This window comes from Rousettus aegyptiacus, unplaced genomic scaffold, assembly GCF_014176215.1.
Source record: "Rousettus aegyptiacus isolate mRouAeg1 unplaced genomic scaffold, mRouAeg1.p scaffold_m13_p_8, whole genome shotgun sequence".
Classification (NCBI taxonomy): domain Eukaryota; kingdom Metazoa; phylum Chordata; class Mammalia; order Chiroptera; family Pteropodidae; genus Rousettus; species Rousettus aegyptiacus.
Window position 1 is genome coordinate 31199291 of NW_023416311.1, and position 19756 is coordinate 31219046.

Sequence of the window (19756 nt, forward strand, 5' to 3'; positions counted from 1 at the left end):
GATGAAATTGATATAGAGAAGAGAAGTAGGTTGAAGCCAGATCCCTGATTTAGCCCAACATTGTGAGATGGAGAAGAGAAAGAGAAGCCAACAGAGAAGAGTGAGAAAGAGTAGATAATGAAATAAGAGAAAAACAGGGCGAGCATGGTATCCTGGAAGACAGGAAGAAGGTAGAGCCAATAGTAGAGATTCATATTGTCCTATGTCAACATAGCAGGCTTTTGCTTCTTCTGTTTAACTTTTTAACCTAGTTTCACTATTATTATTTGATATGTTTGTGTAGAAGTAACAACCATAATATGTCCAAGTGTCTGTACCCATGTTAGGGGTACGGGGGACTATCTAATAAAAACATATACTTGTCATATTACTTAGTACAAAGTGGGTGCTCAGTAAATATTTACTGAATAAAAATATTCAAACCTCTATAGTACATTATCAGTGTTCCATTCCACAGGCTGACCGCCGTGAAGCGGGGTATGCTTTTCCCTCGCCCCACATCACGGTAGCAGTTAAGAAACCAGCTCATATTTCCATCTACGGTATGTCTTTTTCTTTCCTGCCTTTGCTTTGTCCCATACCAAGTGGTGTGGTTAGCATTCTTTCCATAGTGAAAATGTAGGTATATTCAAGTTTCTTTCCAAGTACAACTAATGTAAATTTCTGTTTCTGTTGTGTTTTCTTACAAAAAAATATTATTTTACAAAATAACTTATTATAACTCAACAGAAGGTCAATGACCTCTCTTTTGTTGTTCCAATTTCATATGTATTGTCAGCTTCTCTTCTTTTGCTGTTGCTCTTCGGTGTAAACTTTGCATTTTGAGAGCAAGTCTTGTAGTATCAAAGAGAAAGGGAATGAAGGCTTGTAGAACAATTTTAATGTACAGCCACTGGGCACTTTGTTTTAGGCACCATTTGATTTAGTCCTCATACTTCTAAGGGGTAGAGACTATTAGCACTATTTTACAGGCTGAGAATTGGAAAGATGTGATCAGGATGTGCTTGGAACAACAGAACTGATCTGCTCACTGAATTGTTCTACCTTCCAAAGGAGTGGAGAAAAAGGTTATAAAATTTTGACGTATTGCAGGATTTTTCTTTTTCTTTCTTTCTTTTTTTTTTTTTTTGAGTATCTGTAGTACCTCAAATACAGTGTATGGCAGCGATACAAAGGCAGACACATTCTGGTCAAATAAACTAGGTGTAATCCCTACCGCATGAGCTCTTTCCAGGAGAATCTCAGGGTTTATCCAGCCCAGTTCTCCTGCCTGGCACTTAGCAAACCATGAGAGAAGCCCTTCCTCCACTTACCAGGGATAGATCCTGAGTGTCGATGATGAATGCTATTTTCCCATTCATGTCTTAAAGGCTAGCAAATTTCTAATGAAAGAATGACTTTCATTTACATTTATAATAGCTTGATAATATTTAAAGGAAATTCCTCACATTTTAATTAATTATATTACATGGGTACTACCTTTTGGTAGTATATCTTTTTAACAATCAGACTCCTCAAATCCTGGCAATTGTTTCTGTGGAATTACACATTACTTAGAGTTCTCTGTCAGGTGTTTGCTTTTTCCCAACGTTCCTGTCCACTCTCATCTTTCTCATTCTTCTTATGACCTTTATTTCTTCTCTTTAATCCTCTGTTTATTCACGTAATTTACTGTCCAACCCATATTTTAAGGCAGTGATGAGTTGTAAGTGCTACCTAAACATCATCTTGGGATGGATAAAGAAGCAAAAAAGGTGTTCTTAGGGAGATGTACTTATGTGAATGTACACAGAATCCTAACCTTTGAGCAGAACCTGGTGCAGACAAAGAATTTGAAGACTGTTGGCACACTGATGCTTTAAGAAGATATCTTTTTGTTTCAAAGTATGTTTTGGTCTTGCTACTGTCAGCAAAACAGAAGCCACTCTGAACATTCTGGATGATGATTATGGTTGGTAATACAGTTCAGTATTCCTGGTAAGGAAATAGCATTATTGTATCTTTAAGTATCAGTTCACTTATTGGCCTTTCCATTTTTTGATATTTACCTCTCTTGAAGTGCACATAAATGTGTGTTGCCCACTCAGTTCCCTTTAATGCCTTAAAACCCTATTTTTGGGTCATAGAATATAATCCTCTTCATCTATGAGGACAGAGTGTTTCTGTTCAGCAGAGTGAGTATATTGAGAGACAAGCTCTTAGTATCAGTGTTTTTTTTGGAGAAGACATGATTCTTGAATTCAGTTGTCATCAGTATGGTTCACAGGAATGCTTATTTTTCAGGGAATCTGAAAAACGATCTTTTAGGAGACTTCTTGTCATTGGGTCTTGGCTGCTGAGCCGTTATACTGAGGGTGGTGCAGTGGGGAGAGGGGAGCTGCTCAGGTTCAGTTCTGGGCCAACTGAACCCCAAGTCCCAGTCTCCCTGTTACAAATATAAAGGAGTCAAAGAGTATTGCACATGTGTTTGTTGTCATTACTTAAAAATTTTGGACTGTGGGTTAATTTTATATGAAATAACTTATTGTACTGACACAGTGAGATTTTTTCCTTTTTTTTCCCCGGAATAACCTGCACATACTTTCTACACATTAGTTATTTCTCGTGTTATTTTATTGCTGAATCGATGGTATTTTTTCCCTCAAGTTTTACATAGTCTTGCCCTGTCCTTATTTATCTGCCCCTCATTTTGGCTTTTTTTCCTTTAATTTTTGCTTCTTCTCTTGATTGCTGCGTCCTCTGACATTTCCCCTCCTTTTTCCTCCCTCTCTGCTAACTAATGTCTGCCCCCTTTTCCCTATATTTCCTCATATTTTATTCACATCCTTACCTATGAAGATAGATTCTAGGGTTAATAGAACTGAAATAGAGAATTGAGTAGTTATTCTCTTATTATGTGAACATTAGAGCCAGCCAATAATTGTGATTCTGATTTTTTAAAAAACTTGTATCAAATGCTTGCTTAACAATGTGACTTATATGAATTGTGTATGCTTTTGCCTCACCATACACTTAACTATATTTATTAAATGTGTAATATAAGCTATAACTTGTGTTTTGGAGGTAAGATTCATTATTGGCTGCATCTCCTCACTACTAAATTATATTTGGGCATTTACCATATAATGAGCTTCTCACTGTATTTGTGTGCAGCTGTCTGTGAAAATGGATGTCAGAATGGTGGACGTTGTATTGGACCCAACCGCTGTGCTTGTGTTTATGGATTCACTGGTCCACAGTGTGAAAGAGGTAAGAAAAGAGCAATGAGAAGCTCCCTTTGGAGAAGTCTATTTTATTGTAAAAATGTATAATTTTTGTTACCCAGTGAAAATTCTTCAAATGAAATAATATTTTCATTCTTCTTTAATTATGTCTGTAACTTGAATGGTAAGATTTTGAGATACAACTAATAGCAGAAGTGTCTCAGTTTTTTTCACCAGCGTGACCTCAGTTCAGGAGGCCAAATCTGGGGCTATGTCTCTAGGGTAATTTTGAATGAGTAACTGTTGTGCATATTCTAATAATGTGCTTAATTCAAGTTGGGAGTCATTGTTGAGAGTGTTGCCCTCTGTTAAAACAAAAATGTCAGGATGTTCTTGGCTGAAGAACCAACAAAAATGGTATAAGTTGTCCTAAGCAATAAAGAAATATGTTATGTTGCATCACAAAAAGTTCAGAACTAGTGGGCTTCGCATAGGGTGTGATCAAGGCTTTCACTGTGTTACTTTACTTCTCTGGGCCCTTTCCTCCCATGTGTGTTAGTTTTCCCCTACCCTGAAGTTCTTCGTGGTTGTTAGATGATTGCCAGGGTAACTGAGGCAACATGCTTTCTTATTCATATCTAGAGAGAAAAGCTCTCCTTTTACCATGGGCCAATAGTAATTCCATATGCCGAATGGCTTAAACTTGAGTTTTTGAACCAGTCCATGGAAAGGGGAATAGTATTAATAAGTTTAATGTAGACTTATCAGGACCTTTCCTCGGAGCAGGGGATAATTTAAACTTCCCCAAAGTCACATAGAAGAGAGAGTTTGGTATCTGAATCCAGTAGAAGTTCTGCTGGGCAGGAGAAAAGGGTTCGGGAAAGGGATGCTGGGTAGGCATCCAGCATTGTCCACTTTATCCAGTCAAGCCAATATGAAACCACTTTATCATAATTTTAATTAGCAGTTAAACTCATGACCTGCAGACTACTGAAAACCCTGTGTTGATACACTAAGTGAACTATTAATAATGTCTTGTAGCAAGCAAGTGCCAATGGTATATCAAAGTTAAACTTTGTAAAATGTAATAATAAACTGTTTAGCATTGAACCATAAGAATAAAAGTAAGCTTAAACTAAAAGCAGTATTACATAGTTATTCATAATTACATATACCTTTAATTTATTTTTACAGGGCTTGTCATAGCGTCTAAAATTGTATAGCACTTTCTTTGTTGCAGAATTTAGAGTACGTGCTATGTCATTGAAATATTACAGATAAGTAGTGGTGATGGTTTATACATGTATAAAAGCTATGAATTATGAAGAAACCTTATATTTTATATAAGAATTATACTCATTATACTGACAAAAATTTCATTTTCATATTCATGTTAAATCTTAAGGAGAAACTGAGAAGTTAGAATTATATGGTGAAGTTAGAAAAGTAATACATATGCAGCCTTTTAACATACATATATGTGTGTATCAAGATATTTATAGTATTTCTAAGGTAATTGAGATTTCTTGAGACTGAAATACATTCCACGAATGACAGTGTATAGTTACACTTAAGATAAATGTAAATGTCTTTACCAGATGCTTATATTAGGGGAAGAAAAATTAATTATGAAATGTTAGCATAAAAAGATAAGTTGTTAAGAATGAATAACAAATTTCCTAGATGACATTAAGTTTATTTAAACACCATAGAATGGAAAATAATTAAATTTAAAATTTCAAACATAATTATAATTGGTGGAAATAATGTTCATTTTTCTGGAAGTTGTGTAAACTTTGTAACTCTGTCATCCTGAAGCAGATTTCAAGTTCAATTGGCAAAAGAGCTGGGTAGTTTCAACTCAGAAGCTTCCAGGCATTACATCATTGTCCTTCAACAGTTATTCATTCATTAGATTTGTTAGTTTACTAAATTTATGGGAATCCAATAAAGACCTACATATATTTTACATGTACGGTAGCATGTTTTTAGAAGAAATTACAAAATTAATTAGTTAACGAATTGGCCTGAAGGAATTTTTTAAAACGTGGGTTTGTTTGTTAAAACTCTTTTTAATTACTACCTGTCAGATGAAACTTCTAAACCTTCATTTCTTCCAAAAAAAAAGAGTTAGTCATTTCCACTATTAGATTGCAGCCATGAACTTTAACACCTTTAAAAGATACTTTCATTTGAATTTTTAAAATGTATAATAGCTAAACCTACTAAAAGTGGAGTTCATAATTTTTCTCAAGATATACTGGCTGCGTAGATACAAAAGGAATAATTTGTATTGAGGTTAGTGACTAGGTTCATGCACCTTGTTAACATTTAAAGTTCATATTGTCTTTTTCAGTTACTGGGTTTCAAAATATATGTTCTTTGTTCTCTTAAAAAAGACCTTTGTTAAATTAGGGTATTTTTCTTCCGTAATGTAGAACACATTATTTTCCTTTAAATTGGCCTCTGGGGATCAGTTGTATGATAAAACATGGCTGCTTTTCCAGTTATCTGGGCTTCTGGCAGACTGGTTTCCGGACTGGAGACAGAGACTGAGTGGTAACTAATGGCTGGCATGATTATGGTATTTAACTTGAATCTGGGTTCTGGGTAAGCTGAACCTCTTTGGAGTTCTCTTCTCACTCTTGCTGATATTTACAAATGACCTTTTATACTTAACATTAAAAAAAATTCTTATGGCCACATGGCTGATTACAAAATGCAGACAGATCAGCTATAGCCAAGGCACAAGAAGGTACTCAATTCTTTTTGTTTCTCTCTCCAAACAGATGACATTTAAAAGATGATAAATATTGCACTAAATATACACTTGAGAATACATTAAAATGGAATCAGCATTATAGATTAAAACTGGGTGTTTTTTTCTCCCTGACACTTAAAATGAGCCTTATTTTTTATCAGTAGAAACTTGGAGGGGGCGGGCAGGCAAGATATGAATTTACCTAAGGATTTCTGGACAAAATACAATGATTACTTGATAATAATATGGCCTGCCCTAAGTCCCTGTTTTAATTTCTTTGACTTAAATGATGGTTGAAATCTTGTTTTGTAATTGAATTTTCCTTGAAGCTTATATAAAGACCATCTCTTAGAAATATATCCTAGACCCTTTTAAATTATGCATGATTACTCAACAAATTTTTATTATGTAAACATAACTTCCTGAAAAAAGTGTATAAATTAGGTAAAATTTCGAATACCCTTTTGCTTAGTGAAATTTCTTTTAAAATGTGCATCTTTCAGTAAATAGTACTGTAAAAAGGAAGATTGGAGATTTGGTTTTTAATGTCTTGACTTTTTAAAGAAAATTCATTTTCAAAATCTGAATCTACATTGAAAAAAAAAGTGAGATCAAGTTGCAAATGGTAAAGTTTATAAAATCTAAACTTTCAAGCCTTTATGTAAAATGAAAAATGGAAAGATTTTTATGTCAGGATAACTTTCATAAAATCATCCCGCTGTAGAACCTAATGCATGAACTCAATGTCTAGAAGCACTTTGAGGAGTCACTCTGCCTCTGTTGAATGCTTCCAGTCACAAGGCCCTCACTCACACACCCCATCATGAGACAGTGTGTCATTGTCAGAATCTGATTGTTCACACTCTGCATTATTGTGTGCCTGCCTAAGCTGGGCATTTAAAAGATGCGCAGTACCTCCCTTATTGTCTAATCAGTGGGAACATGATAATGGTGACGTCTCTAAAAGGAGTTGACCACAATCAACCACTTGGGTTTGCACGATGACAACTTGAATTCTAATGATAAGCTCTTGAATTTTTCTATACATTTTTGTTCATCCACATTTCGGGAGGGAAAGTAACTGTGACATCTATTAAACCTACTCAGACCTTATGTAGATTCTCTAAGAAAGAGAGTGGAGACAGGCAAATTAGGGTTTTCCTGAATTCTCAGAATTAGATACAAGTTTGTTCAGAAACAACCGATGTACTTATTAATCAACATTAATTCCCCAGGGTCTTGCAGTTTATTATAAAGTGTGCAGGGTGGGTTTGTTCTGCCTATGAGCATTCAAATAACAGCAGATTAATAGTGTGACCAGAAATACAAGAGAGCATGGTGAGAGAATGTGTTGGTATTATACAGACTTCTGTGCATAGAAGGTTTGATACTTCCAAGAAATAAGCAGTACTTTTTAGGAGAAATTCCTTCTATTATAATGTTCTAACTTAAAAGTAACACATTTATTAAGGATAAGATGAGATAAAACAAGAAAAATGCAATTATTCATAATTTCTCCATTCAGAATGAATTACTTTTAACATTTTGGAGAATATACTTTGAGTTCTTTTTTCTACTGCACATATAGTGTTTACAAAGAATGGGAGTTTTCCATTCTATTGGAATCTACTCTTCTGTGACGTGAAATGTACTTATATCTAGCTTCTCCTTTCGTGCTATGAAATGCATTATATTATGTTATAGATTGCAAAAGCTGTACTGCATATTGTAATAATGACATCTAGGCATCTACATTCTGTATAACCATGTGATATTTGTAAAGTTTTTTGTTTTTTTAATCTTAGAGATGAGGAAACTTTGCCCAGGTAAAACTTATGGTAGCATTGGAAGTATGAGGACAGAAGGAGGATATCAAACAATCTGATTTAAGACCTTAAACTCAATTACTATAATAGAGCTGCTTGCCATAATTATATTATCTATTACTTGACATTTGGGGTCATTTACAGATTTTCTTTCCATTTTGTTGTTTTGCATATATTTTAGCAATCCTGTGATAAATATTTATGTAGATAAATCTACATCCTTGATTTTGTTCTTAGGATATATATTAGAAAAGTAACTGCTGAGTTGCTGAGTTTGTGAAAAAAAGCTTTTGATATGTTCACTTCCCGCTAAAAAGGCTTTTTATGATTTGTTCATTTGGCATTCTGTTTAGAAGTCTTAGCTCATTCCCAAATCTTAGAAAAATCTATAGTTTTTCTTAGAGCTTTTGAGATTTGGAATTTTTTTTAACTTTTTAATGACAAATTAGAATAGACAGGAGAGAAAGTAAAGTAGATTTATTTGTAAATACCTACTGAATACCTATGGAGTGCTTATTACGTATTAAATACTTGAAACTCAAGTTACAAAAACAAATAATATATAATTCCTGTTAATAAGAAGCAAATTATCTCTTTAAAGAGCAGAACTAGTCATCTACTTTAAACACAATAAATACTATAATAAGAATAGGAACAAATTTGCGTGAGAGCGCAGAAATGTTTCCTGATTAAAACAGAATTAGAAAAGTCTCTGTACAGTTAATACCAGTGAAAGAAATAACTCGTAATGGGAAAAACAGTATTGGATTAATTCCCGTATTGATATTTTAAGATATATCATGATTGAATCTTATTCTAAATAACATTATTTAAACTCTATAATTAATTACCAATTACCACAGTCACTTAGCTGATATGTGTTTTATAGAGATAATGTGTCTCCCTGTTTTTTTTTTTTTGTACTTTGAAGATTTAGTGAGAACGAAATTGTAAGAAATAGAGAATGTTACCAACCACAGATGTCAAACTCACATGTGCCTGCATGTGCGCAAAACACACACACTCATTTCTACCCTCATAAGGCAGTTAAGAACATTTTATAACCTTGTACTCTCTAAGCTAAACTTAGCCTTAAATGGGCATCAGAAAAATTCTAAAAGATCTGTGAGAACTTTACTTTTTGGCAGTAGCTCAGATGACATCCTTATCTTGAATGCCATTAAGTACGCAAGGGAAGGAAAATGGTGGATAAAAAGCAGACAGCGGGAAGTGGAAGAGGGATATATAACGCTAAGACTAGGAGCAGAGATGCTCGGTTGTATAAAGGAAGAGTGTAAGTTTGAGAGAAAATCAATTCATTGGTTGATCTAGGAGAGGCCAGGGCTTCTACTTCTCATTCTTTGGTTTAAGCTTCTGCTGTTTAGATCTGTACAGTAAGACTAAATGTGCTAGCAGCCTATTAGATGCTGATGTGTTATTTATAAAACTCCTTTGAATTAAAGCAGCGAGTATTTTCATTTATTCCAGCTCTAAATTTATAGTTTATCTACCTAGAGGCAGGGGAACCTGCAATAGAAAATAAAAATATTCAAATATTTTTATATTTGTGTAACTCTATAAATATTTTCCTGTTTTCCGATTTCGGTATCCAGTTGGAAGACATTAGAGGTTAATTGGTATGGAAACCTGGCAAAGCTACCACACACACACACACAAATTAAATAGAGTGAAATGTTATATAGGATTTAGTCAAAAGTAATTAATAATAAAATGTGCATGTTTATTGGGAGGGGGTTTATGTAATATAAATGTATATTTCAAAAAAAAAAATCACAAACATAAATTCTGAAATAACTCCTGTCTTCAAGGGTTTCAGATGAAGGGTTGTGGATCTGCAATTACCTCATAGTATTATTGGGAAGATTAAAAGCAGTAATTATATATATATATAATATATATATATTTATATATATATAAATGTGTTATGCTTTGACGCATCACAGGCAGAGTGCTTGGCACATGGTAGGCGTCCACTAAGTGATATTCGTTGTGTTTTAGGAACACAGAGAGTGGTCAGAATCAAAACTTAAGACCTGTGTGACTTAGAAATATGATTGCTCTCTCTGATCCTTGTTTCTGCATATATAATATATGTCTACTATGTCAACCTCGAATTATTGTTTAGTCTTAAATGATATAGTATAATGCCTTGCACCCAGTAAAATGATAATTGTTGATGCTGATCTCTTTTAACTGGACTGTCTAGTTATCTAAAAGATAGATGTGGTGGCTAGCTATTCAAAAAGGAATATTCAAAAATGGAATTTTGAATGAGAAATAAAAGGATTTCTTCAACTATTGAAGTCATACAAATAAAGCTTAATGTTGTTTTTATTGTGGATGAAAGTACTCAGAATAAATAGCATATTTTAAGAGAGGCTCACATTTTTTGTATGAGAATTAAATGAGAGATAAAGTGTAGCCAGTGGTTGGCATAGAGTGAGTGCTCAATAAATGATAAGCTAGAATTGTGAAAAATAAAACTAAAATCTGATACGCTCTTTTAGACAAAATTGTCTTGATAGATGAAGGAGATTATTACTAGATCACTGGGACTGTCAGATCAGAGTGCATCCTCAGTTGTGAACAACATAAGTTTCATGGTTCATTTTTCTGTGTGTGAAAATACAGACCAACTGAAAAATATTACATATCATTATCACTATCTTGCAAGTTATGCAGTTGAATTTTTAGATTCTGCTTATCTTGTTTAGACATGTTTCTAATCTACTAGTGTTGCTGTCAGTAGTTACTGTTTAACTGGATTCTTTAGTCTTAGGCTCCCCTTCCCTGTGCACAAGGTTCTTGTTCTAAGCATTTCATAGTGTAGCTGATACATATGTAGAGTTTGTTTCTCCCAAGTTACTTGTACTTGCATATTGCTAAATCTAATAGAGGTAAATCAGAGGGGTCTTCAAACAGTCCAGTGATCAGTATTTCTTGGAAGCTTTTCATGAAAGCCCACCCGTGCCCTGCCCTCCCCCCGCCCCGCCCCACGCACACACACATGCCTTCCTTCTCAGGCAAAAATTTAGGCATCCTTTTTTCTTAATCATATTTGACAATTATTCTATCCTTCTAGAATAACTCTTTTCATCATTGTGTTGTGACTGCTTACTTACATAGCTGTGAGCCTGTGAAGAGCAGAGATTTTGATCTTAAGTTGCCTTTATGTTTCCTCTATTCTACACATTGCAGTATGTGGAAGACATACCATATATGTGACTGCATAAACATAGAGGTTCCAAGAGGAAAAAATATGGTGAAAAAAGTGCAGACATAATAAAGCTCCTTGAATGTTCATGGACATTCATCTATGTGGCTGTAAGACACAGTTAATGAAAGAGAAGAGTAGAAGATGAAGCTTGAAAAATAGACTTGGGCCTTAATGTAAAAAGTCTAGAGACTGTCCTAGGAGAGGGATTATGAAGGACTTCTGTACTTGGCAGTAGTTCTCCACAATGGTTAATCCAGAGTGGCAAATATAAAAAGAATGTAGGGTGGGGAGGCTGACAGCAGAGACACTATTCAGGAGAATTCATTGCATGTCAGGTAGATAATAGCAATGGGTCTATTATGTTTGTGTAATGTTTTCTCTCAGATTGTGATTCATGCATGTATGAATTAAATTATTAGCATTACTTCAAAATGTAAAATTATGTAATATTGGGGGAAAATAACATTTATTGAACATTTACTATGATAAATGCTTTACAGGAATTAATCTGAAGCTATAATTTTTTTTAAAACCACACAATAAATAAGAAAGATGAGGCACAAAGAGATAAATTGCTCAGATTCACTCACATAATAAAGTAGAATTTGAACACAAATGGTATAATCTCAAAACCCATACATTTAACCATGATTTTTAAAAAGTGAAACACATTGCAGAAAGTAATATATTTCTGTTCTCTAGAAATATATTGTGCCAATTGTTCAATATAAAAATGATAACAGGATACATCTTGCCAACTGAATGAAAGAAATGCTTACTATTTTTGTATTCTTTTGTTACCTGGCTTAGGAAAGTATTTTTGGTATAGAAATTTCAGATTGTACCTCTGAATTTATATATACCCAGCATTACTTTATGATTATGACCTTCTAAAATATTATTTAAAATTCATAATGCTTAAAACAAAATTGAGGCCTCTATTTCTAGCCAAGATGGACTAACAAGAACCAGATTAACCCTCTTGCTGGAGAAGAATTGAAAAACAGAATAAAATATATGAAACAATGGTTTTCAAGATATTGAACATCAAGTAATAAAAAATAGTGACTCCTAAAAGAGGGGTTATGGAGAACCACATAATTTGTGGGACAATGATGAGAGTTCTCAGAATGATCCTGCCTTAGTTGTGGGGAATATTAGCCATAAATTAAATGTTGCTTTGGTTCTGGCAAATAAATCTTAAAAGCAACATCCAGAAGGATCAAATATCTAAGAACAAAGTTAAACAATACTTACAAGAATACAAAAAAACACTAAGTACTCAATAAGGTAAAATTAAAAAATATGTGGCATCTAATAAAATATCGATCAAAAATATACTACAAATAAATAGAAGCATATGATCATAATGAGAAGAAATATCAATCAACCTGAATCTCCCCAGAACTTAAATAGATTTATAATTAGGAGACTGGGAGGTTCAACAGTTATTATAAGGGTACTCCATATGTCCATTAAGCTAGAGGAAAGATTCAAAATGTTAAATAGAGATGTGGAATCCAAATGGAATTTCTAAAGGCAAAAACTACAATATCTGAGGTGAAAAATATTCTAAGTGGGATTAATGAGAAATTAGACATTGTAGATGAAAAGATTAGTTAGTGAATCAGAAGACATAGCAGTAGAAATTATTCAAATGAAACAGAGAAAAGGTTTAGAAACACAGGAGAACATATTTGAGCTTCGTGAAAACTTGCAGTTTATGTAGTAAACTAGAAGTTATCAAAGAAATGGATGGCAGAACAAATATATTTGAAGGAATAATGGTCAGAAGTTTTTCAAATTTGATTAATGCTATAAACTGACAGAGCCAAGATTAATGAACCCCACTAGCAAGAAATATGAAGAAAATTATATCAGAAACATCATCATCAAATTGCTCCAAACTAGGTATTATGCAGAGAAAGTCTTAAAAGCAACTAGAGAAAAAAATAAAAAAAGACAAAGGTGACAGCAAATTCTTGTTAGAAACAGTGTAAGTGAAAATACAATGAAACAGCATATTTTAAGTACTGAAATTAAAAAAAAAAATTTCACTTAGCTATTTATATCCAAGAAAATGTCTTTCAAAAACAAAGGCAAAATAAAACTTTTTTTCAAACATGTAAAAGGTGAAAGTAGTTAGTCCCAGCAGACCTGCACTGCAAGAAATGTTAAAAGTAGTCCTTTAAGCAGGAGAAAAGTAATACCAGATACAAATATTAATTCATACAAAGGAATGAAGAGCATTAAAAAGGTAAATATGTAAGTAAATATATGATTTTTTTCCTTAGTATTTAAATCTCTTTAAGAAACAACTGGCTGTTTAAACAAAAAATAATTACAGTATTCTGGGGGGGTTATTGCAGAGGGCATAGTAAAATATATTAGAACAATATCACAAAGGCTGGGAGATTATCGTATTCTCTGTAAAGTTATAATATTACTTGAATGTAGACTTTGATCGGTTAAAGGTGTGTGATCTAAACACTAAAGCAACCACTAAAAATATAGTTATAACTAATTTAGCCAACAAAATGCAAGAAAGAGGATAATAAAAAATAAGCAGCAAAAGAAAATAAACAGAACATGAACCGAAGGTGGTAATTAAACCTAGCCATTTCAATAATCATTTAAATATAAATGGTCTCAACACTATGATTAAAAGGCAGAGATATCCAACTATATACTGTCTATCAGAAATCTATTTTAAATAAAAAACACTAGTATATTAAAAGGATGGAAAAAGAAATACCTGGCTAATACTAATTAAAAGAAAGCTGGAGTAGCTAAATTATTATTAGACAAAGTAGAGTTCAGAGTAAAGACCAGTTTCAGGAATAAAGAAGGTCATTTTATAATGATAAAAAGTGTCAGTCGAGAGGATATTCAAGAGGATAATCAAGAGAACAATTCTAAATATTTACATATCTAATAACAGAGCTTCGAAATACATGAAATAACTGAGAGAACTATAGGATGGAATAGACAAATCTACAATTATAGTTGGAGATTTCAGTACTCCTTTCTGAATTATTGATAAATGATAGAAAGTAAGGATATAGGAGATTCCAACAACATTATCAATCTACTTGATGTATTCGACATTTATAGAACACTCTACCACACAGTAGCAGAGAATGCACATTCTTTTCAAGTGCACTTGGAACATTTAGCAAGATCATGCTGAGTCATAAACCAAATTTCAATGAATACAAAAGGATTTAAGTTACACAAAGTGGGTTCTTAATCCATAATGGAATTAAATTAGAAATCAGTAACAGAAAGATTTCTAGAAAATATCCAAATGTTCAGAAACTGTAACTCATTTTTAATAACCATGGATTAGAGAAGTCAAAAGGGAAGTTAGAAAGGATTTTGAACTGAATTAAAATGAAAACAATATATCAAAATTTGTGGGATGCTGCTTAAAGGGATGTATAGAGGTCATAGGTCTCAAGGTCTACATTAAAAGAAGAAAGGTCTCAAATCAGTGATCTCAGCTATTCATTAAAAAATTAGAAAAAAGAAGGGAAAATTACACCAAAAGTAAGAAGAAAATAAGTTCAAAGTGAAAATAAATGAAATAGAATTCAGAAACAGGGAGAAAATGATTGACACCAAAAGCTGGCTCATTGAAAAGATCAATAAAACTGATAAGCCCTTATCCGCACTGACCAGGAATAAATAAAGACAAATTATCAATATCAAGAATGGGAGAGGTGATATCACCACAGAGTTTACTGATATTAAGCGGATAATGAGGCAGTACCATAAACAGCTTTACGCCAATAAAAATGAAGTGTACAATTTCTTGAAAGACACAATCAGCAAAGCTCAGTAAAGGAGAAATAAATAGCATGAATATCCCTATATCAATTTTAAAAACTGAATTTGTGATTAAAAACCTCATAAAAAAAAAAAAAACCTGACCCAGATGGCTTCATTGGCAAATTCGATCAAACATTTAAGAAGGAAATAATGCCAATTCTATGCAAATTTTTCTAAAAAACTGAACAGGAATTAAAGCTTCCCAACTCATTCTGTGGTACCAAATTACCTTAATACCCAAACCAGAAGAAGATATTTCAAGAAAAGAAACTAACATGCAAATATTTCTCATGTTGCAAAACTTCTCAACACAATTTTAGCAAACTGTATCAACAATATATTGAAAGGATAATATATCATAACCACTTGACGTTTGTCCCAGGATATTAATAAAATCAATATAAGTCACCATATTAACATATTTTTAAAAATCTTATCATCTAAATAGAGGCAGAAAGAATATTTGATAAAATTCAAAATCTATTCCTGAAACAAACTGTCAACAAACTAGATAATAAAAGAGAACTTTCTCAATATGTTAAAAGGGCATTTCCAGAAAACCCCAAACTAACATCACACTTATTGAAAAGCTGAATTCTTTCACTTTAGTGTCAGTAACAAAGGAAGGATAGTTAGGCTCAGCAATTCTATTGAACATTGTACTCTGGTTCTCATAAGGGCAGTAAGACAAATGAAAGTCATACAGATTGGAAAGGAAGAAGTAAAACTTTTTTTTTTTTTTTTGCAGATGACATCATCTGTAGAAAATAAGTTAGTTTAACAAAGTTACAGAATATAAGATTAATGTACAAAAGTCAATTGTATTTTTGTATCTAGCAGTGGTCAGTTGAAAATGCAAATTTAAAAAATACCATTTGCAGTTCCAAAAATGTGAAATACTCAGGGATAATTCTGACAAAAAAATGAGCAAGGCCTATATACTGAAAACTATAAAACTTTGCTGAGAAAAATTAATGAAGACATAAATGGAAAGATTACTGCATACTTGAATTAGAAGACTCAGTATTGTGGGATGTCTCTTCTCCCCAAATTAATCTATAGATTCAACACAATCCTGATAAAAATCAGTAGAATTTTGAAGAAATTGAGAAACTGGTTAAAAAAATCATATGAAAATTCAAAGGACCTATTGTAGCCAAAGCACATTCTAAAAAGAACAAAACTGGAAGGCTTACCACTATCTGATTTTAAGTTTCTTATCAAGCTACAGTAATCAAGAGAGTTTATCGTAAAGACAGAAAAATAAGTAGAGACTCCCAAAACAGGCTCATGTATATATTGATCAACAAAGATGCAAAGGTAATTCGATGGAGTCTTTTAAAAAAAATAGTACTGGAACAAGTGACTAGTGTTAACTTTGATCCATACCCCCCACCAAATAAAAAATTAAGTCACAATGGATCATAGATCTGAATGTGAAATTTAAAGTACTAAAACTTCTACAAGAAAATAGAAGATCTTTATGATTTTGGGTTCAGCACAGATCATTACATACTTCACCTATAAAAACATAATTACATATTTTACATTACATTCATGACCCTATAAAAATTGATAAATAGGATTTCATCAAAATAAAAAACTCTAGTCTTTCAAAGATATTCGTGAGAGAATGAAAATCAAACCATGAATTGTTGAAAATAATTGTAAATCATTTATCTGATATAGGACTTGGATTCAGAATATATAAAGAAAGCTCAAAACTAACTAATAAGAAAATAAACCACTAATTAGACACATAATAAAGATCTTTGTAGAGACTTCAAAAAAAAATAAGTGGCCAATAAGCACATAAAAATATATTCAACATCATTAGTCATCAGAGAAACACAAATTAAAAACCATAAGTAAACTACTAAACTGAACTCTTGTACATTGCTGGTAAGAATGTAAATGATAAAACCACTGGATAAAACAGTTTGTCAGTTTCTTAGAAATTTAAACATATACCTATTATATGGTTTAGCCATTCTACTCTTAGTTATTTGCTCCAGATAAATGAAAGCATATATCCGTACAAAGACTCAAAGGCTCATAGCAGCTCTACTTGAGTAGCTTCCAAACTGAAAACAGCCCAAGTGTCTGTCAATAGATGAATGGATCAGCAAATTGTGGTGTATCTATTCAGTGGAATACTTATTCATAGTAAGTAAAGAACTATTGATATATGCAATATTGATGAACCTCAGAATATTTATTCTGAGTGAAAGAAGGCACATAAAATGTACACACTGTATGATTTCATATAAATGCAATTCTAGATCATTGAAATACAAAAATTAAGTAAAAATGGCTCATAGATCTAAATATGAAACCTAGAGCAATAAAACTACAAGAAAACTGAAGATCTTTATGGCTTTCGTTAGAGATCATTACACACTTCACCTATAAAAAGATATTGTGACAGTATCAGTGGTTGCCTAGGGATGAGAGATGGGAATGGGCGGAATAGAGAAATTACTAAGGAGCAAGAGGAAACTTGGGGGTGATGGATATATGTTCATTTTTTAGGTTTTAGTAATGATTTCATGGGTTTATACTACATGTAAAAAATATCGTATACCTTATATATGTGCAGTTTATGGTACGTAAATTATATCTCAGGAAAGCTGTTTTTAAAAATTGGACAATGAAAGTAATTGTTCACCCTTTTTTTGCGTAAGTTAGTTTAGGTTTTGAGGTGAATGCCTCGGGCCATATATGTTTTTTACCTGCTTGTAGAAAACAACCATATATTAAATCTGAGCTTTATATCATCCACAGAACTAGTTGATATTGCTCACTAATGTACAATATGAGTAAACCCTCATGCATAATCATTGAGAGAAGTAATTGGTGTATGGTAAAGTGGAAGGGTCTTAGGGGAATGGAAACTATATGTTTCTGAAAAAGTATATTGTTATAATAAATAAAATCCAATCAGTTTTTCTGTAGAATACCATGATCTTTTATGCTTTCTTGATCATCTGCTAGAGTTTAAATTTGTACTCGATAACAGTTAGGGAAACACAGTGAGGGACACTTCCTGAATTATTGCGCCCACTCTCTGGGGGAACTTTAATTTGGGACCTTGAAAAAGCCATGTCACTAATTATTGTCTGCAGAATCAGTGTGGATTTCTCAAGGAGTGAAAGGCCAAAGAGCCAAGAAATATCACTAGATAAATAGCAGGAGAACAGTTTTATTAGTTCCACTCATACCAACTGCATCCTCTCAATGAGTTAAAAACTAAATTCATTTTGAACAAAGTGTCATAGCATGTAAGGAAGAGATATTGTCTGTCTGCCTATTTTTTCCATTGTGAGCTGTTGTCCTTACAAAATTAGTGAAAAATTTTTAAATATTGATTATTTTAGACATACTTTAGATTTTATACAAATTTCCTTCCGCTTTTATTATTATTGTTGTTTAAAACTTTAAAATCTGATTAATGTACTTAGGTCACCATTCTTGGTTTATTAACATTATACTAATTCTGTTATCTCCCAACATGAGGGGAATAAGTAGTTCTGGGATTCCAGCAGCTTTGATGAAAAAATCTAAGCCCTGTACTATCTCAGGTTATTCTTTGCCTGGCTTATGCCAGGACCATTTCATCTGGTCATGGGAACATTCTCTTTTTACAAAAAGGATATCCCTGAAAATTGAATGCTCCAGAAAGGAAAATGGAGTATCCTCCTATTCCAGCTACAGCCTCTGATGTACCTTTGCTTTCAGAGCATCATGCTTGCGTTGGCTATCACCGCCCCCCCCACCCCACTTGCCCTATCATTCTGTAGCAGTAGGCCCTCCATCACCATTGTGATGGTAAGGGGCTTCGGCCCAGCCTCCTTCTTGCTCTAGAGTCTTTTTTTTCTTATATTCCTTGTATCCTTCCCCTGATGAATGCTGGGGATAATTAACCCTGTGTGGTGAAGATCATCCTGTCTTCACTGTGTGGTTTCTTCCCATCTGGTAGAGATTACAATGGCTGGTTCTCTGTTTTTCTGCATTCTTATGAGATGCTATATTGGTAGGTAGGGACTTCTAACTCCTTCAGAATTTCCCTGATTTCTCCATAAGCTGAACTCACAACCGGCTCTCCAGGGAGAATTAGTGAGTCTTCTCAGGATTTTGATGAGCCATTTTCATTCCCTGTGTCATTTGGGGGAAGAGGGGTTATGACTATCTTCTCTTTTATTTCTAAACTGTCATTTTCAAATACGATGCAGAAGTTTTTGCCCATTTTCTACTTAGGTGCTTTTGCTTCTTTTATTTGTTTGTTTCTTTTGTTTGTATTAGCTACGGGAAAGGGAGAATCTATGATATGGTTTCAATCTCCAGTGGTTTCCAGGGAGTTGATACCATATTTAAAAGTTTTTGTTTTGGAACCTATGGAACCTATTGAAAGCCAGGTGTAGGGTCTTCTGATAGAAGGTTATCATTTACAAGTAATACTGTTGTGTTTATTAAGTGCACAGCTTTGAACCAAGAAACACCAGTTCTATGGGTGCCCCATCTTCTATGGATTAAAGACAATTTCCCATGACCATACTTAATGTCACGGTTTAATGCATGCAAAATTCTTCCATATGGGCAAAGCTGAATGTTTGTGAATGTTTTCATCTGATTTAGAAATAGCACACAAGGCACATTCCAAATCTGAGCAAGATCATTTTCATCTTTTAAAAAAATAAGTTTTGAACATCTTAAAAAAGACTTAATTAGAATTTAACAGTTGAACTCTGTTTTTAAGCAAGTCAATTCATAAGTAATTTCTTGTTTGAAAATCAGGACATTGGGCTAGATTAGTGTTTACCCATCTTTCTTGATCGTAAGAATCACCTAGTTTTTGTCAAACATATTGATTCCCATGCCCCTCTCCTGGATACTCAGA

At 33.2% G+C, this 19756-nt stretch overlaps 1 protein-coding gene across 1 annotated transcript in view; it reads left to right on the forward strand.

Annotated features, from left to right (window-relative positions):
- Positions 1-19756, forward strand: part of FBN2 (fibrillin 2) — a 241980-nt gene that overhangs the window by 21231 nt on the left and 200993 nt on the right. Inside the window, exon 5 of the mRNA XM_016159020.2 lies at positions 3154-3249. Within this exon, the coding sequence (XP_016014506.1) occupies positions 3154-3249 (96 nt within the window). The remainder of the gene's footprint in view (positions 1-3153; positions 3250-19756) is intronic.